The sequence below is a fragment of the Coniosporium apollinis genome, assembly GCF_000281105.1.
Source record: "Coniosporium apollinis CBS 100218 chromosome Unknown supercont1.16, whole genome shotgun sequence".
Taxonomy (NCBI): domain Eukaryota; kingdom Fungi; phylum Ascomycota; class Dothideomycetes; genus Coniosporium; species Coniosporium apollinis.
The window spans coordinates 392,825-412,080 of NW_006913278.1; the positions used below are offsets into that span (position 1 = coordinate 392,825).

Sequence of the window (19,256 nt, forward strand, 5' to 3'; positions counted from 1 at the left end):
GACGCCAGCGCAGAGAAGGTGAAAGTGAAGTGCGAGAGAGTGAAGCCTCGAGGCCAAGGAGAGAGGTTGCTGGATGTTGGAAATCTCCACGTGAGGAAGAGCACGCTTGTAGGCCGCCTGAAGGCCCCGGCAATAGAGCAATTTCAGCGCGGTGCAAGGGAGACACCCGGCCTGGGAATTCATTTCCACTCAGGGGCCCGAGCATAAGGCGAAGCGGAAGATCCGCTAGCGAGCAGCTGAAGCAAACGCCAACCAAAGCATAAAGCAGCAGAGTCGGACGCTCTGCTCTCTCTGCTCTCCCTTACCGCGGGCCTGCTCTGCGGTTCACCTTACCGCCACGAGTCACCACCACGAGGAGGCTGTTGCCCAGGTGGTGATGGCCGCCTGTCGTTTCACCCGACGCTTAACAGCCCACTAGCGCAGGGACGACGAACGCGAACCAGAGATTGACGTTTGAAGCGAGCGGGAGGCATGCGCGATGATGCATTAGGGCCATGGCATTCCGAGGGGATCCAAGCCAGTGAGAGCCTCCATCAACACCACCTCATTGCCTATCTCTGAGACGTGCTCACAGCTCTAAACTCGCCTGAAAGGCTACCCAATAAAGAGACACAAGCATTGCTTCTCCAACTATTCCCATTGTGACTCGGTTCTTGCCTTCGCTGCGCGAAGAAACTCTATGGGCGGAGTTTTACCTCAGCACGAAACCGCGGCGCCGCTGCGGTGGGCGAGCGCCTGTGCAAAACGCTGGAGCCATCTAGCTTGACGGCATTACCACCAATCACGAACTGCTAGACCTCAGGGGGCGTTGTGATGGGGCTGAGGTGCTTCAGAACCCGAATCACGATGTGGAGGCTGACTAGCTAGACTTGGATAGCTCAGTCTACCCGCCATCCGGGACGTCGTTTTGACACGGACGTTGAGCCGATGGAGCCGCGGCGCGTTTGCTCGTGGGCCCTCTCTAGGCCTTCTCGCTGCTGATACGGTTGGGCCTCAGTCGGGATGCACTACAAAGAACCCTATCAATGCAGCTTCAGGCATCTCGAGTCACGTATAAGATGACCCTAGAGAGCACGAGTAATCAACACGGTTTTAGTAGCTGTCTCTCCAGATCGTGCTGTATAGCCCGGTACATATGCCGATCACGTCCTCCACTGTGCATCATGTTAGCGACTTGCTCGCAGGCCAAGAGTTCTTGTCCTACCCCTGGATATGCGTTCACGACACGAGATGATGGCGGTGAGACGAGCGTGTTTCAGCCGCCATAGACAGGACTAGATAGTCAAGGCGAAGGCGAAGGCGCAGTAGTGGCGCGGTAGAACTCTGGTATTCAACGTCTAATCTGCAATGCAGTTTCGTTTACATCAAACACGAAGTAGCACGACGCAGCTGCAGATATCTCCTGCTACAACCTTACTCTCGTGACAGCCCACAGCAACGATAACATAGTCATGACGCGTGTTCGGCGCGTGAAATGTGGGGTAGATGAGGAATGCCTCCAAGAGAGCGAGGTGAAACGAAGCAATTTCAATGCAGGCTTCAGATGCTTGTGTCTATCTAAATGACGGCATATCGATCAAACGCCACAGCCAACCGACCTACAGTTCATCCCGAGTGGGAACGGTCCCGCTGTCAGACGCAAGCCCGCAAACGGCCGGCGTGCCAACCTCCATCCTGTAAACGCACTTCTCCTCCTCCACAACCTTCCAGATCTCGTCCTTTTCGCCACACGCCAAGATAACCTTAGTGCTCCTGTTTGGCCCGTTCCAGCAGTGTTGCCCGTTCTCGAATTTCAGCGCCCACCGCTCACCGGACCCCAGTCCTTTACCATCGGCAGACAGATCCTCGTCTACCGTGACTTTCTCGATTCGGACAAAGTTGCCCATGCCTGTGTGCGCGCCACCCTTCCTAGATTTCTGTGTGGTCTTCTCCATCCAGCAGAACTCATACGTGTATTCCCCCGAATCTTGCGACACGCATTGTCCCTTGAGTGCACGGAAGATGCCGTCGGGACCGTAGTCCTTCTCGAGATCTGCCTTGTGAGAATCGATCCCTTCGCGGTTCTTCCGCAGCTCGTCTTGCGCTGTTCTCAGACGGGTTCTCGCATCTGTGACTGCTTTTGACTCCGAACTATCTGAGCTGCTCCCGCGCGCAAGGATGCCGTTCTCGATGAGGGTTTCGCGCAGGTCACGCAGCTTTTGGTGCACCCAGTCTCTCAGCGATTTGGGAAGGTATTCTTCAAATTTGTAGACTGCCATATCGTTAGCGGACTGCGTGAGAGTTGTTCCGCCGGCAGCTGCACTTACGGACTTCGACATCACTCTCCTCGACGTGCTCGAATTCTTCCCAGTTCAGCCCATTCTCCTCGTCTGACTTGAGGATCTCATCCAGATCCCGCTCATGTGCACCATCCGCCTCAGGCGATTGTTCGTTTGCAGCATACTCTTCCCAGCTCCTGACCGCCCTCTTGACACCCATGTCATTGTAGTTGGGATCATACTCCTTCTGAAAAGTCGAAAGGATACCCTCTAGCTTCTTGACTATCTCCACACTCTCATCACGCTGCCTCCGAACCTTGAGCAAACTCTCCCTAAGCTCCTCAATCCGCGGCCTTGCCATACCAGCCAGCACGACCAGCTTCCCCCCCTTCCCAGGCCCCTTGACGACCTTCCCCTTCTCACTCCTCTCCACCTCCTTAACCTCCCTTTCCAGATCCGCAACATGCATCTCCGAGGCCTCGGTCTGCGCCACCAGCGTCTCGATCCTATCCTCGACCTCCTTCCGCATCCTCTCCGCCTCCTTAACCAGCTCTTTCCTCCTCCTCATCGCCGCCCCAAGCGCCTGCTGCCTCGCCTCATCCAGCTTCCTTGCCTCCCTCCCAATCTCCTTGCACCTATCTTCACACTTTACGCCTCCAACCCCCGCCCACTCGTCAGAGCCATCGCAGCACAGCTCGTAGTCGCAGATACCATCGTTAACGTATGTGAACGGGATGTAGGCCGGCTGGTGGCCCTTGTTCTTGCAGTAGTAGCCCGGCAGCGCGTTCGAGGTGTTCAGGTCGCCCGTTACGGTGTCGGCGGGGGACGGCGGGGAGAGTGGAGAGAGGAAGGAGCAGGCGGAGGTGCCGGGCTCGTCGGAACCGTCGGGACAGTCGCAGTAGTCGTCGTTGAGGCGGGAGGCGGAGATGTGGATGCTGGGGGCGGATATGCAGGTGAACGTGTCGGGGGATTTGTAGAATTTGGCGACTGGTGACTGTGTGATTAGCTGTTGTTTGCGTGTGCGGGAGTGGTAGTATATGTAGACGCACATTCAGGGCCTACACCCCGAGGTCTTGGGGGGTCTGAGGCCGCGAGTACTCCGCCAATGGCAGGGCTGAGGAGCAGTGCCTCTAAATACTTTGCCCTCATCTTGAGAAGAGCTACGATCGAGCTTCGTTGTCTCGTAAATTGCAGAAGCTCTACAGCCGTTTGGGCCAGCTTTCTATTAAATATAGCCGAAGATTTCCCGGGCAGTTCTCAATTGCCAATATATTCACGCCTCCACTCAAGTATCATACTACACTGCCGAGTTTACCTCCTACAAGTTCTATGAAGAGCGGGTCATGAATAATGGCAGGTCATAACGCGGTGAAGGACGGGTACGCCCGCAGCTATGCGGTACTGGCAAGTTACGATCATATAGAAGCTGCGGCAGAATCACAGGTCCTTTACAGAATTAAGAACATCTCACGTAAAGCTTGAACGTCGACCTCAGAGGCGTCGGTAGGTAGGGAATAACAATTGACGTTACACGACTAGTCGTCGAGGTCACTTGCTTCAGGTAGGCAGAGCCTGCCCATAGAATCGATGGATCCTTCCCATCTCACCCGCGTTTCCTCCCTCGCCATATCCGGTCTCCAAAATTCACCGCCCTGTAACCCGCCAGACGAACACCCTTTATTCTCCATTCACTCTATCTCTCTTGCTCTGGGTCAGGTACCTTGGTACCTATACCCCTTATTCTCCACATATCCTTTCCTATTTCCGAATCCGTTCAGAATACTACGCAAAACACTGTTGTAAAAACTTCGATCACTCTACCACTCGTCACTCTGCTACTTGGCTGTGATAAAACTCGGCTCGCAACAAGGAGACGATGACGGCATCCACTTCGCCAATTCCTAGACTTCCCACTCCCATTCCTTCGCCATCTATCGACCCTTGCGATGAGCTCAGCGCTGATCTACTCTTTCCACCTGGGCTGGACCTACATGATGGCGACATGGACGCAGACAAGTTCAGTGACAATGGCGGAGAGGCCGCAGATCCAACTAAGGGTATTCAGCAGTCCGCTCAAGGAAGGCGAAGGTCTTCCTGGCCTTTGAGAGGCTTGCCAGGCCTAACGAACCCAACGGACACCGACGATGATGCGGACGTCGAAACACTCACATCGTCTTCTGGCGATGACTCTCCACCTACTGGCCTCCACAGATCAAACACCGACCCCTATAATGATCTCCGACGCGGACTGTTTGCAGGAGGTTTTCCGCCTCGCTTTACCTGGTTCTCTGCCGACAAATCACCTTTGAACGGGCGAGGATCCTCGAAGCAACTGGATGACCATTCGAACGGTTCTGTAGACGAACATGCTACGGCCTCAGACCTGCACGTAGAGGGAGTGGAAAGCCATGTGCAAGATGCCGTTGAGACCCGCACAAGTGCGTCTCTGAAGAGAAGCCACAGCACGGGACACCAGACCACAGCCAATAAGCAGGCGGCCTGTCCTTCATTGCTGGCAGGTCTGCCCAGAAAGAGCAGTGTACCTTGCGACGCGGCTCTACTATCGGCCGGGAGCCATCGAAAGAGCACTGCTGCCGACACAGCAATTACCCTCACAGACGTCCATGCCGTGCCTAGCACTACATCATCAATCAGTGACAAGTCTAAAGCGCTCTCACAAAAGACTTCCAGCATATCAAATTCTACAGTCCAGGTCGTTGAATCCCGCAATGGCGTCTTCGAAGTGGTTTGGGACGACTCAGGCTCTGATGAGTCCGACGAAGATCAACCCGAACCATCGCGGAGTCAATTCTTTCAAGAATCCGAATCAGAGTACTCACGAACCGATGCGTCGACTGGTCCCTCCTTGGCTGGCCTGCACCGGGTAAACAGCAAACTGGCTAACTGGTCATGGAACGACGACTCCGATGAAGGGCGAAACCGAGCTGGCCGCTGTCGGTTCAGGCCAGCAGTACAAGTCTTTCCTGACGAATTATCTCCTGACTCGGAGGTCGCTCATCTCGACTTGCACGCTCCTCCAAGTAGTAAACTACCGAGCGAGCATCCATCCCGGGACGCTTCTCAACTGCCGTATTCACGCCGCCTTGACTCAAGCCTGGCTGTCATTGAAGATGACCCTGGTCACAGCGATTTTACTATCACCGGTCTTGAAGAGATCAACGAGGATCACGAAACAGGACAAACCAGTCTTGCTACTGTGCCAGGCCCGTACGTGGACAACAAGTCAGGACAGGTAGCGGCAAACTCGCGCAGACGGCAACTTTCCAACCTCGTCCGCAGGCTGTCCAATTTGCCGGAGAAGGATGAGCATTTCAAAAGCCATAGGGATTCCTTGATCCTATCCCGAAAACAGTTGTACCATCCGCTCCCGTCCAAGCATAGAGACTCCGTCGCTGTTGCCAAGGAGAGGCTTAGAAGGAAGCTTCATCGCTCGCCGACAGCTCCGAAGACCATCCGCGCAAAACCCACCCAGCAAGTCAGGTTTGGCGGCCTTTCTCCGATTATGGACGCTTCCCCTCCTACGGCCTCAGCTGCTGGAAGTTTTGAGCGACACGCCGTGACTCGGAGCATAGACCAGATTACCCGATCATCTCCCGCTCATTTAAGTCCAAAAGTCAAGTTCAATGGCATGTCGCCGCCGGTGTGCGCCGAGAGTAACTGGCCACTACATTCCGGATCTCACGGTAGCTCGTCCTCGCCCCCAAGAGCTTCACTGCGTCAGCGCTTTCCGGCATCTCCTTGAGTAGCTGGGAGCTGATTAAAGACATGGGCTGTAGAGTTGGGTTGGTCGTATGAGCGTGACTTGCGGGCGTACGGGTTCACCGATGTGGCGTTAGTAGGAAACGGCTCCTGTGGTCATGGTTCAACGTTGTCTCGTGGATGTGAGCGTTCAGCTGGAGGCGAAAAGACAACGTAGCTGAGATGCCGGCTGCTGCCGTCGTGGGACGCAATGGTCTTCCCTTTGTAGATTCACAGCTCTGCTTCCCTACGTGTTACCTGTAACTAGACATTGGCTCGAGGCGAGGCCGGTCCCGAAATTGGTTTGTTCGATCAGCTTCTTTGGCCGCCTTCGGGGTAATCCTGCGAAATATGACACCACATGCATCCACGATTTCGCTTCCACAAACATGGGATTTATAGTGATGTGCCTTGTACGAGACGGCTGATAGATAGCCCGAGTACGAGATGAGCGGCGGCGTCCCATTGGTCAATATAGCTGTGCCGAGGTAAGTCGTTCGGAGCACCCGATGGATGGATGCTAAACCTCTCCAATCCACGCGAGCTTAGTCTAGCAGATGCCGTGAACGCGAAGGGGGGAGTAACTTACGTGGACTGTCATCTGCCCTGTAAGCGGGCGGGCATGTATATCCATAACGTGTTCCCATCGGGGTACAGTTCGTCCGAAACACCACCCTCCGCTTCATTCGTCTCATCTCAGCCTCTGCCCCGAGGGCTTCATTCCGGACTTGCCCTTTGCCCCATGTAACTGGTAAGATCTCGGATCCTTCATCTCGTGTCACTTGCAATTTCCTCTTTCGTTGCGTAGGTACCTGTCGTGCTGTCGTGCTGGGCTGGCGACATCACGGTTGAGTATATGACCCCGCCATGCGGTGCTGAGATGTTCTTTCGATGTCTGACGCGTGGTTCTCCACTCATACAACATTCATATACCTGTGATATCTTCCTTATGCTGAGTCAGAACCTATTTTGAACTTCAACTTCAAGTTGCTTTTAGTTAAACTTGATTCTGAACCAACTGTCGCGGCATCATCTCTGACATTCCAACGAAGCATACTTAAAGTGTACTACGTTAGCCCACAAGACAACACAGCATAACTTCGAGTCCGTAATACCACCGTCGCTGGCATCAGATCATCGATCATCATCAGCAGTATTTGGGACAGAGGCAAGATGGTCGTCCAGGGCAGTTTCACGGTCCTCTTCGGCGCACTCGTTTTCGGGCTCTTCGCCTTCGTTCTCTACAGCCAACTCACCACCTATCTTGCGCGACGCCAAATAAAGCAAGACAATGGCTGTAAGCCGCCGCAAGCACGATATGCTCACAAGGACCCCTTATTTGGCCTCGACTTCCTATGGGAAAACATCAAGAAAGGCAAAGAGTACAAGCTGCTTGAGAATGCGCAGAGGCGGTTTGCGCGGCTCGGAAACACCTTCACGGCTAAGATGTTCCTCATGCCCGTCATCGCCACCATTGAGCCGGAAAACGTCAAGACGATCCTCTCTCTCAAATTTAAAGATTTCAGCCTGGGTCCGCGCGAGGAGATGCTGGGGCCCTTGCTGGGCAGAGGCATCTTTACGACGGATGGAGAGCGCTGGCAGCACTCCCGACATATGATTCGCCCCAACTTCGCCCGAGACCAGGTCGCCGATCTGCAAGCCTTCGAGAGACACATCAAAGACCTCTTCAAATTGATTCCGAGAGATGGCTCAATGGTTGATCTCCAGGATCTCTTCTTCCGCTTCACGATCGACTCGGCCACCGAGTTTTTATTTGGCCAATCGACGCATACGCTCAGAGAAGACGGCAAAACTTCCGGCTCAGCGTTTGCGAGCGCCTTCAACCATGCTCAGTACGACGTCATGATGAACGTACGACTGCAGGCGCTGAGACACTTCAAGCGGGATCCTAAGGCCCGGGAGGCGATCAAGTTCTGCCATGATTTTGTCGACCAGTTCGTGGATCAAGCGGTCGAGTACCGTGAGACGCACGACCTGGAGAAGGCGGCGCCGGAAGGGAAGTACCTTTTCCTGCACGAGCTTGCGAGGCAGACTACGGACAGGAGGAGGCTGAGAGACGAGCTGCTCAACGTGCTGCTTGCCGGGAGAGACACGACGGCATCTTTGTTGAGCAACATGTAAGACTCCCCTAGTGAAGCACGCAACAATTAGGAGTATGCATATGACTAATCCCTCGAGCAGGTTCTGGCAGCTCGCCAAACGACCAGATGTGTGGGAGAAGCTCCAAGCAGAAGTCGCGGAACTGGACGGGCAGCCGCCGTCATACCAACAGCTGAGGAACATGAAGTATCTGAAGTACTGCCTCAACGAGTGTAAGCCCGTCTTCCCCGCCTCCTCCCTCACTACTGATAAAAATCGTCCAGCCCTCCGAACCCACCCCGTGGTCCCAGGTAACTCCCGCTTCGCCATCCGTGACACTGTTATCCCACTTGGTGGCGGCCCAGATGGCACAGCTCCGCTCTTCGTGAAGAAGGGCACGCTCATTATGTACAGCCCCTGGAGCATGCACCGCCGCAAGGACTTCTACGGGCCGGATGCCGACGAGTACCGACCTGAGCGATGGGAGACATTGCGGCCTGGGTGGGAGTATCTGCCGTTCAATGGTGGTCCGCGTATTTGCCTTGGTCGTACGTGATACCCAGCTCCTGCTCCTCTACCAATGAAGAGATTATTGCTTCTGGTCGCTGTGGAAGTTTGCTGATTAGGTGATGAACAGAACAATATGCGCTTACGGAAGCCGGCTATGTCACCACGAGAATCCTGCAGGAGTTCAAGGGCATTGAAAGCAGAGACCCGGAACCCTGGCAAGAGTCACTGACGCTCACTTTATGCTCCCGCAACGGAACGAAGGTCTCTTTAACGCCTAGGTAGCCTGCCGGTAAATCGCTTCGTGGCAGCTCACGCCGGTCTGATTTGGTGCAGTGAGGCGAACTTGGATTTTGGTCGATCTTGTTCTGAATCTATCCCTCATATTGCGGGGCCGACAGTGGGCTTTGGATTTAGCAAAACCCACCTTCCGCTAGTCTTTGGATATTTACGGATAGTCTAGGGACAGTGCCCAATCAACACTCTACTCCAATACGTGTTTGTCTATATGGAGACAGAGTTTCTGCATCTTGTAGTAGCAGCAGGATAAACAGTATGCTGTAATAGCCTTGACACTTAGGAAATTGTAGGATGCGTCACGCACAGCTCTCCGTTACCGACTACTATACGTCGGTGTGTTGTGTCGAGGGTATGAGGGTATGCTGCCTTGGTAGTAACTGCGGGTTTGAAGTTAGTTTCACGCCCTAAAGACGGCGATGTATCTCGAGCGGCTTCAACGCAAGATGCGGGAGGCTTTCGTGGATTTCAAAATAGGTTTAACCATCGATGCTGCCAGCCGTGGGAGGCTTCGTTCAATTGAGGATGAGCTGAATGATTAAAGCCTTCATACATTAAAGTATACCTAAAAGATTATGCTTCTGATAATGGGCAGTTTCTCTTGTGTCACTGACAGCGCACAGGTACATAATCGGAGCCTCTATAACTTCAAAGCGTCGTGGCAAGGTCAAGCTCCCACGCCTAGGTCCTGTTCTTATGGGAAGCATAACATTGCTTCTGACAAACTCAGCGTTCAGGAACTAAAGATTGGTACTTTGAGTGAGGGGGACAGCCGAGTCTCTCTCTCCTTACGATCATGGTTTCCTTGCCAGGGGACGGCTTGTGCATTGCCGTGGTCTCCCCTCTTGACTGGGTAGGCGTCTGCTAAAGACCAGATAGCTGCAGGTGGCATGTGTTTCCCTACTTTGGAGGCTCCCCGGACTGCATGGAACGGTGATCCGCGGTGCAGACTGCAGCTCATGCAGCGCCATCAAACTTTTCCGCGAATTTTCCGCGAACATCGCGTTCAACCGCCAAAAGGGCTGCAGGTTGTTTATCCTCCCTATTCAAGGCCACATGCTCGCAAGTGGTTCGCTGCCGGACGATCAGCCATGTTCCTGGGCAGTCGCGCGGCTGAAACGCGTCGCCATTTTTAGGCCCGCGTTGGCTCAAGGCTCCTGATAGGCTCGGCGACGGAGATGGCTGAAGCTTAGCGCGCATCAACCGGACCAGGGCACTCAACCACACGGTCTGCCTCTCCTGAGAAACGCACGTTCAAGGAGAACACGGCTTGAGGCCGGCCTCAGAGCTCGCCCCTTGGGACCCCTATGCGGCTCCGAGTATTGGCGTGCATACATTCTGCAAACATAGGGGGCCAACGGTCATCTAGCGTCTTGAAGAAGACAGATCCATACCGCCACATACTACTCGAGTACAATAGAAAGGGGCAAGCGGCAACCCGGAAGGAGTAAGGCTGCCGTACCGTTACCCGCCGGTCAATGGCGGACACGCTGCTGATCAGCGTCCCTCGGGCCTTCTGTAATGATAGCGCCAGTCGAAACGGTCCCACTCGACTTGCCTGATGGACTTTGGCAGAAAACGGTACCTGCATTGGCGGCGTCAAGGGTGTGTCAGTGTTTCATACTCGAGTCCCACCGAAGCCATGACCAACGAAAACCGCCTTTCGACCCACAGGTGGACACGCAACCCGAAGACTCGACCTTTGGCGGGGACCGCACTCATGATGGTGTGGCGTCCCGCAGACCAATGCCGCGCGACAATCGTTTTGTTGTTTCCTTTCTAGAACCACCATGGGCTCCGACTGGAGGACCGAGCTGATTTCAGGAGCTAATGTTTCAAACTCGAGGTCTGCTCTTATATCTGGTGCGACTTCCACTCTGTGGGACAACAATTCCGTCTTTCATAGCCTCAATATTTCGATCTTTTGCAAATCCCCAAACGCCAAAGTCACTCGCTCTTTTGGTCTGAGGGTCTTTGTGACATTCTTTCCTTACTACCTTCCAAAACTTGCAGTTGACTCTGCATAGTCCTCATTTCACTCATTCATTTGGTAGCTTGAAGCTCCTGTAACACTCATCATGAAGGTCACATCAACCGCTGTTCTTCTCTACGCCCTGGCTGCTCAGCAGGCTGCAGCTGTAGGTTCTCTAAAGCTCCGGTGTCCTAGAAGGATGTACTGATTGCTATGGCAGACGTCCTGGGGTCGTGGCGGTGACAGGTTCAACAGCCCAGCTAACACGAATAACGAATGTACCGATACCCAGAAGCGTGGCTTCGACTGGAGTGGCCTCGGCACTGGGTCTTTCGGCTCATATGGTGGCTTTGACTTCTCCGGCTTCACCTGCGGAAACAAGTTCGGCAAGCGGGATGCCCTGACCAAGCGGAGCTTCCAGAGCAAGAGCATTACTGGAACCATCTCAAAGGAATCTGGCAACGGTCCCGAGATCTCCTGTGGCTCAGACAAGTCATTCTCGATCACCCAGATGCAGGTTTCTGTAGACTTTGATACTGAAGTGGAACTCCATTACGGCATGCAGGACGGCTCAACTTGCAAGCAGAGGGCCTCTTGTAGCTCAGGTGGATCTGTGGTTTCCAACACACAGTGCGGCGGAGCCAAGTCTGTTCGCTTCGGGCTGCTGGGTGGCGCGAAGAAGGGTTCATGCGGTATTGGCATTCACAAGATAGACTTCGACTGCAGCCCGCCGGCGAGCACGGTCCCAGCTATCAGCACCACAGCCTCAGTCCCCAACTTCAGCAGTGAAGTGTCGACTCAACCCGCCGAGACGACCAGTGTCCCAGCTGCTTCGAGCAGCGAGGTATCCTCTCAGCCTGCTGAGACCATCAGCGTTCCGCTTCCGTCCTCGAGCCTTGCCGCCTCGATTACTCCCGAGTCTTCCGCGCCAGCCGAGAGCACTACCATCTCAGTGCCATCCTTCAGCGTCCCTTTTGCCAACTCCAGCATTCCGGTTACAAGTCAGGTTCCCTCCACCAGCGAGGTCTCGCCCAGTTCTGAAATCCTGTCATCAGTGCCGGCATCTTCCACTGAAGTCTCGCCTACGGCCGACGTATCTCCATCTTCTGTCCAGATGACAACTTCAACTATTTTTAGTACCGCTACTTTTACCGTTACGTCCTGTGCTCCTACAATCACTAACTGCCCGGCATCTTCCACCAAGGTGGTTACTTCTGTTATTGCTGTTTCGACTACCGTCTGCCCGGTTAGCGAGGCTGGAAGCGTTCCACCAGCTTCTTCTACTCCGGCGCAGTCCAACCCTGCCATTGAAGTTCCCGAATCGTCCGTGCCAGCATCGTCCGCATCAGTCGAGACTACACCCGTCGAGACCTCGCCCGCAGAAACCACTCCTGCGCAATCTAACCCTGCTGTTTCTGTGCCTGAATCGTCCGCGCCATTCTCTACTACGCCTGTCGAAACTGCCCCTGTGGAGTCTTCTGCGCTCAGCTCCATCCCGGTTTCAATCCCGGAGACTCAAATCACTATTATCGTTTCCACTACGCTCACCACGTGCTCGGCTGGAGAAACCGTAACTGAAGGGGGTGTTACTAGCGTTCTGAGCACGCCGAGCACATCAACGATTGTGGTCACCTCGACGTCAACAATCTGCACCAAGTGCACGGCTCTGCCGTCAAGCTCGGAGGCTGCGCCCGTCTCGAGCTCTATCGTCATCTCGGTACCTGCTACCTCTGCGCCTCTCCCGTCTAGCTCGGAAGCCGCGCTGTCGAGCTCTTTTGCCATACCAAGCTCCGAAAACGTACCGTCAAGTTCAGAGGCTGGTCCTATCTCAAGTGCGCCTGCCTCTTCGGCTCCAGTCTCTTCGGCGCCCGCTCCATCCGCGACAATTCCCGAGACACAGGTTACCATTATTGTGACCTCCACAGTGACCACCTGCTCGGTGGGCGAGACTGTCACTGACAACGGTATTACGAGCGTCTTGACTGCGCCCACCACCTCTACCATTCTTGTCACATCGACATCAACGATCTGCACCAAATGCACTGCGGCTCCGTCAAGCTCTCTTGCTGCTCCAGTTGAGAGCACCCCGTCATTTAGCGTTCCAATTACGTCTGCCTCCGCTCCAGCTGAAAGCACTCCTGCAATCGGGGTTCCGGCCACGTCTGCACCGGCGTCCTCTGTCTCATCGCCTGCCCCCGCGCCCTCAGCCCCAGCACCAGACGTCTTACCTAAATGTCTAAACACCTGGATCTCTCAGTCTGGCTGCACGGATAACACCGACTCGAGCTGCTATTGCAAGAACTCAGAGTTCACCAAGAGCGTCATCGAGTGCGTTGAAGCTTGGGGCGGCGACGATGCGAAGGTACAAGAGGCGCTGTCCTACCTCGTCGGTATCTGCGCTGCTTTCGTTCCGCAAAACCCGGGCATTATCACCAACTGCCCCTCGTCCATCACCCTTGGCCCGACGCCTGTTCCTGAGACTCCGCTACCTGTCTCCTCAGCGGTTGTTTCATCCACAGTCGACTCCATCCCGGGTGCCTCGTCCGCGCCTGCCGTATCGTCCGCACCGATCTTCTCCTACGCCCCAGACGTCTCCTCCGAAGTTGCTCCAGTCACTTCTGCCCTCTTATCGCTCTCGGCTTCCGCGCCTGCCCCCGCGGTCCCGACATCAGCTCTTCCCCAGAGCGCTCCGGTCACAACCATCTACATCGAGACCACCCTGACCGTCCCTTGCACTTATAGCACTGGTCCCTCCATCGGCGCCACCATTCCCGCATCTAGCACAACATCGATCCTCTCCACCGCCGTCACAGTCCCCCAGGTAGCGTTCACGACCCAGACAGTTACCGCACCTGGAGCTACGTCGACGAGGGAGGTTGAGCTGATTGTGGGCCCTTCGCCTGCTGTCCCGGCTCCTAGCACCGCTATTCCAGGCTACAACACGGCTACACCGGCCTCCAGCACCGTTGTTGCACCGATTGGATCGAGCTTGCAGGCGCGTTCGTCGACGCTGGGCACGCTTGTCGCCCCCACCGGCACTGCTGGCGCAAGGACGTCCAGCCCGGCGCAATTTACGGGTGCCGCGTCCGTGGCGAAGGCTGGATCCGCTGGGAGTGTCTTCTTAGGCGGTCTTGTTGCTTTCATGGTTTTGTAAATAGAATGAGGGCCCTAGTAGGCACATAATGATAGCTGTTGGATATTCGGTTGGCATTTTTCTTGGAGGGTAATGCATTTGGAAATAGCATTGAGAGTGTCTATCGGGATTGAGGCCTCTGATGGCCCCAGAAGACGACAAAGGAGGACATACTATAGAAGTGTGCTGGCATATATGAAGAAAACGATTGCACAATGCTTCTTGAGATCCACTCGATCTTCAATCTGAACTTCTGTAAGGCGATTTAATCCCTCCCAAGAACATCTTCCCATATCTCACCTTGTATTGTCCATGGTCACGTGCGGAATAGGTGATTATCTCAATCTCAGATAAGAGATAAGATCATCAGCAGAATCGAAGCAGCCGTCAGCCATCACCACAGCTCATCAAGCACCATGGACACTCAACCCTCAACCCTCACCGACAAAACACCAACATCTGCTGTCCCGAACGCAGCAGAACCAGATGTAGCTGCCTCAAACGTAGCTGAAGACAGTGGTGTAACTGAAGCGGTCCACACAGCAGCACCTGGAAGCAACGAGCCATCATGGCCAGCCCTATCCGAAGGCCACCCTCTCGCCAAACTTACAGCCCAGCTCCCTGACATCCTTCGTGAAGCCGACTATGCTGAAGTCTACGGCATAACTCTTCAGCCTGACGCGCCTTTCCACACGAAACTGATCTTGCAGAAGTACCTCCGCGCGAACCAGAATGATCTGGCAAAAGCGAGGGAGCAGTTGCTGGCGACGCTGAAGTGGCGGAGAGAGTTTCAGCCGCTCAAGGCGGTGGAAGAGGTGTTTAGCCGGAAACGGTTTGGTGGCTTGGGATATGTGTGCGTGGTTGACGGGGTGCCGGGGAGTGTCAATGGGAGGGATGTGGTTACGTTCAATATCTATGGGGCGGTCAAGGATAATAAGGCTACCTTTGGAGATCTCGAGGGGTAAGTAAGACCTTGATGGTTCCGTGATATGGACTCTGGCAAGCAACGTCCTTGGGCAACAGTGTAGTTCCATACAGGTCTTCAACGGCGTTAGAACGGAGACTGCAAGGCCACGGACCAGCCCTCACCGTTGCAGAGCATGCGAAAGACTAACTAGAGGTTCCTGCAGCTTCCTCCGTTGGCGTGTTGCCCTCATGGAACTCACCCTCCAGAAACTCTCCTTGACTACCGCCACGACCCCAATACCGGATTACGGCGCCGGCCCCGATCCTTATCAAGCGATCCAGGTGCACGATTATCTGCAAGTCTCCTTTTTACGTCAGGACCCTGTCGTTAAAACCGCAACTAGAAAGACGATCGACACTTTCTCACGGTACTACCCTGAAACGTTGAGCAGAAAGTTCTTCGTGAATGTTCCGGTGATCATGGGCTGGATGTTCTCGGCCATGAAGATGGTGCTGAGCAAAGAGACTGTGAAGAAGTTCACCGTGCTGAGTTATGGAAATCAACTGGCGGGCGAGCTGGGGAGTGGAGTGCCGGGAGCGTATGGTGGGAAGGCTGGCGCACTGGAGGGTGTGGGAGAGGCAGTGAAGCTGGAGGGCTGAGGCGTTTGTGGCCAGTGTTTGACCATCTGGTGAAGCTTGTTGGCTGACGTGCTTTGTTCGTCGAGCAAGCGTTTCTGCTGAAAATTTTATAGATACCACTTAGTCCGCGCTAGAGATACCTAATTTCACCACTCTAACATCACTGCTCTGTCGCTCCAGCAGTTTGTTCGTTGACCAAGTGAACTTTCACCAGAGCGGGGGCCCATTCCAACGTCTCATTTCCTGCTCTTAATTTCTCGCTCACAGCAAAATCGTACGATCAGTCTCCTACCTTCGTTTTCGCCGTGGTTCCTTCCTACTGTGGCCAAGAAGCAGCCGACATGGCCTCAAGCAGCACGTTAAATCCCCAAGCGGCTGAGTTCATACCGGCAGCGCTGCAGACGGGCAATCCCCAAGCAGAAGCTGCAAACGCTCCGCGGAAGAGCAGAAAAGCCAGTAAGTCACGCGTGTGGTTGACAGAGCCATGAGCGGAATCTAATAAACGAAGGACGCAAGAAGCGCAGGACGGAGCCAACCCATCAAGCCCCCGAAGGCCAGCAAACCACCACCCCCCACCTCGCTCCAACATACACCCTAGCACCCCATGACACTCTCGTCCAGATAGCGAAGCGCCACTTCACCGCCGTACTCGCACTAAAATTCTACGAAGAGGCTGGAACGAGGACGCGCCGCTCCATCGCCCACGGCATGGCTGCCGACTTCGCAGGCCGTGCCGCATACCTGCCGCCGCATGTTGCCGCTCTGTCCATCAACCAGGCGATGCTACGCGCGAGCGCGGAGCTTGTGGGGAGCTCGGGACGGGAGCTGCAACTGGAGATTGAGGAGTACTGTGCTTCGGGTGAGCTGCTGGTTGATTTGTACCCGCTGCGAGTTGCCAGGTAATCTGATACGGGTACGGTGGAGCAGGAAGTGTGGGAGGGCTTGTATGAGTGATAAACTGTACTGCTTCGAATTTGCTTGGAGCGGAGGTTAAGTGAGGATTTGGTCTATCTGATCTCGACGCTTGTTTCCTGTTACGATCCATACGGGTAGGGTAAAGAATAAGAGGAGCGACCGGTGCTGAGCATATCCACGAATACATCGGTTTCTTCGTGCTCTCCGTCCATCTAAACGTAATCAATGCCTCTGGGCCGATGTTTGCCATACAGGCCTCGGAGAGAAGCACTGACGGATTCCTCACTCGAGCATATACGGCGGCCCGGAAAAGCGACGTGGACGACCATTTTACGGAGATAGTTGCCATCCGAGAGGCCGTTCAAATGATAAGTAGGACATTCCAGGCTGCTTGGGTGCCCAGAGCGCATAATCGACTCGCAAGCTTGTTGCTAACCTCTCATTCTCTCAGTTCGTAACCCCCGAAATGCTCACTCTCCTCTCCACCCTTCGCCAAAATGTCGCAATCGGTTTCGTCAGTGGCTCCGACTTCGCGAAGCAACAAGAACCACTGGACACCTCAGAAGTCCCTGTAACATCCTTAGTGACTTTTGCCTCGCAGAGAACGGTCTTACAGCCTATAAATCTGGCGTAGCTCTCGCTTTACAATCATTTATCGACTGGTTAGGGGAGTCGAAGTGCAAGCAGTTGGTAAAGTTTATTCTGCATTATATTGCGGACTTGGATACCCGGTAAAGAGGGCCACATTTGTGGAGTTCAGGAATGGCATGACAGCACGGGTACTTTGTTAATAGGCTATAGCGAGATGTTTGTAGTGGATAGGATTAGCAAAAGCAAGGAGAGCAAAGATCTTATCACGTGGAGCTTTGCATTGTCTTGCGCCGTACAGTCGGACTGTGCCACGTAGATGAGCTAGTAGATTTGTTGTGTAGCCTTCGTAAGCTTCGCGAATACTCGATACCCTTGCGAAAAAGTCATCGAGCAGTTTCCGCAATAGCCTAGGAAAGACCTGCATAGCTTGACCGCAACAGGTATCCGTATGACGAATCCGAGCAAGGCATGCGGATTCAACCCTCGACTAAAAAGTTTGCCAGTGAGCATAGACAGCTGTGGTACTAGGAGACAATACACTCTCCTGGACGGTCCAGACTCGCGTCCACTGGAACAAACCTGGGTATATTTGCTAAGCCATGGGCTTCGGCTGTTTATCGATACATGCGCCCCGTTTGAACAACACGTCTTCAAGATTGACCAGCTACCCTTACAAGAACCGATGCACAATCGGGCAGTTGTTAATAATCTCCGCGTCCGACAGCGGGCCACCATCGGGATCTGTCACGTACCCTGCGGCAGCCATCCCAAGGACCTCAAATTCGCCCGTCAGACGAGTGCGGATGCCATTCTCGATGGAGTAGTCGGTCCATGCCCAAAGTTGAAAGTTCCAGAGCGGCGAGTAGTCGAAAGCGACTGTGGGAATGGCGCCGAGAACGTTGAGCGGATTGCCTGTGCGGACGTGTCAGTTGCTATACTCTCCGCCTTATATACTCTCGAACTTACCCTCGCCGAGAATCGCAGAGTCCAAACCCTGCCGCCATGGATGGTGCGTCTCATTGTTCGGTGCACCGGGAGGAAGATCACCGTTAGTATACCCGTTCGTGTTGACGAAAAAGCGCTCAATAGCTGAGAACAGCGAATCATCTCCGCCAGTGCGAACCACAGAGAGACGCGGAGCGAAGGTTCCACCGTCGAGAGTGGCAGGTAATGGGTCAGAACCGTCAGAGATGAGGTACAGAACCGATTTGCCGAAGGAGAAGCCACGGACGGTGGCCAGAGTAACAGTCGAAGCACGCGGACAGATGGCAAGTACCTGATCGTGCACCTTGCTCCTGAAATCCTCTTCTTGATCGGCCGGGACGCCGTCGCAAAACTGGTTCAGATAGGCTTCATCCAAGTCCCCTGCGACAATAGGCGCGTTCCAAACCTCATACCCAGCGTTCATCAGTTGGATCAAAGGGGTGTACTCCGCATCCCCAACAGATCCTGGCTGTACCATTGCTGGAGGAAATGGTGTAGAATTCCCTGGGACGATTATACGCACAGGCGAGAAGTCGACTAGGCCTCGCCGCCCATAGACGGTGTTGTTCACAATATTTAGTTGCTCAGCGCCCGTCAAACTATTACTGTCTACGCCTTGAGCCGCAAAACGTAGCTTTGGTGAGAAGTTGATCCCGAGTTGCTGCGCATTGCCTTCGTCTGATGAATCCGTAACAATCCACCAGTATGTCTGGTTCGATGCCGAGCGGCCTTGGTACAGAGGCAATGTAAGGTTGGGATTGGCGCCGAAGTTAAGGGTCCCACTCCGAAGAAGATCGACAGGTCCTACCAAGGCAGGGTTCACGTCGGAAGCCATTGGTCCTTGGTACCCGGCAGCAATGGCGGTTCCGAACGATGGATCGGCAATATTGACGGTAGGGTCGTTGAAGCCAGATAGTGGGTCGGGATTGAACGGGCTGCCCGATTGTCGGCGTCGCAGGGGCTTCGGGAGACGGCTTGGCGTACTTGAACATGTCTGAAGATGAATCCCTAGGATGATAAGGGCCGCCGCCATGTAGCCATCTCTCAAAGCTCGCATCCTGCCGGCTAGGAATGTAGTGCAACGGTTTTTTGGAATTGTGAACGCAACTTCGCTAAATCGACGCAAAGAAAAGCAGAGACGAGAGAGTGTTCTGGAGGAAGGGAAGCAATCGGCACTACAGGCTCTTAAATAGCA

At 54.4% G+C, this 19,256-nt stretch overlaps 7 protein-coding genes across 7 annotated transcripts; 5 read left to right on the plus strand and 2 right to left on the minus strand.

The window, feature by feature from the left end:
• Nucleotides 1-1,598: 1,598 nt before the first annotated feature.
• Nucleotides 1,599-3,407, minus strand: W97_03896 (uncharacterized protein; the record flags this gene model as incomplete). Its single annotated transcript, XM_007781790.1, has 3 exons — nucleotides 1,599-2,251; nucleotides 2,307-3,245; nucleotides 3,308-3,407. The coding sequence occupies 3 exons, from the start codon at nucleotides 3,405-3,407 to the stop codon at nucleotides 1,599-1,601; spliced, it is 1,692 nt and encodes a 563-aa protein (XP_007779980.1).
• A 727-nt stretch (nucleotides 3,408-4,134) lies between these two features.
• W97_03897 (uncharacterized protein) lies at nucleotides 4,135-6,021 on the plus strand (the record flags this gene model as incomplete). Its single annotated transcript, XM_007781791.1, has 1 exon — nucleotides 4,135-6,021. One exon carries the CDS (start codon nucleotides 4,135-4,137, stop codon nucleotides 6,019-6,021), a length of 1,887 nt encoding a protein of 628 aa, XP_007779981.1.
• Nucleotides 6,022-7,190: 1,169 nt separating this feature from the next.
• Nucleotides 7,191-8,909, plus strand: W97_03898 (uncharacterized protein; the record flags this gene model as incomplete). Its single annotated transcript, XM_007781792.1, has 4 exons — nucleotides 7,191-8,155; nucleotides 8,220-8,350; nucleotides 8,402-8,665; nucleotides 8,755-8,909. 4 exons carry the CDS (start codon nucleotides 7,191-7,193, stop codon nucleotides 8,907-8,909), a joined length of 1,515 nt encoding a protein of 504 aa, XP_007779982.1.
• A 2,090-nt stretch (nucleotides 8,910-10,999) lies between these two features.
• On the plus strand, nucleotides 11,000-14,047 carry W97_03899 (uncharacterized protein; the record flags this gene model as incomplete). The annotated part of the gene is made up of 2 exons (XM_007781793.1): nucleotides 11,000-11,059; nucleotides 11,114-14,047. The coding sequence occupies 2 exons, from the start codon at nucleotides 11,000-11,002 to the stop codon at nucleotides 14,045-14,047; spliced, it is 2,994 nt and encodes a 997-aa protein (XP_007779983.1).
• Nucleotides 14,048-14,442: 395 nt separating this feature from the next.
• On the plus strand, nucleotides 14,443-15,592 carry W97_03900 (uncharacterized protein; the record flags this gene model as incomplete). The annotated part of the gene is made up of 2 exons (XM_007781794.1): nucleotides 14,443-14,987; nucleotides 15,157-15,592. 2 exons carry the CDS (start codon nucleotides 14,443-14,445, stop codon nucleotides 15,590-15,592), a joined length of 981 nt encoding a protein of 326 aa, XP_007779984.1.
• Nucleotides 15,593-15,912: 320 nt separating this feature from the next.
• W97_03901 (uncharacterized protein) lies at nucleotides 15,913-16,474 on the plus strand (the record flags this gene model as incomplete). The annotated part of the gene is made up of 2 exons (XM_007781795.1): nucleotides 15,913-16,027; nucleotides 16,080-16,474. The coding sequence occupies 2 exons, from the start codon at nucleotides 15,913-15,915 to the stop codon at nucleotides 16,472-16,474; spliced, it is 510 nt and encodes a 169-aa protein (XP_007779985.1).
• A 1,273-nt stretch (nucleotides 16,475-17,747) lies between these two features.
• Nucleotides 17,748-18,896, minus strand: W97_03902 (uncharacterized protein; the record flags this gene model as incomplete). The annotated part of the gene is made up of 2 exons (XM_007781796.1): nucleotides 17,748-17,989; nucleotides 18,044-18,896. 2 exons carry the CDS (start codon nucleotides 18,894-18,896, stop codon nucleotides 17,748-17,750), a joined length of 1,095 nt encoding a protein of 364 aa, XP_007779986.1.
• Between the last annotated feature and the right edge of the window lie 360 nt (nucleotides 18,897-19,256).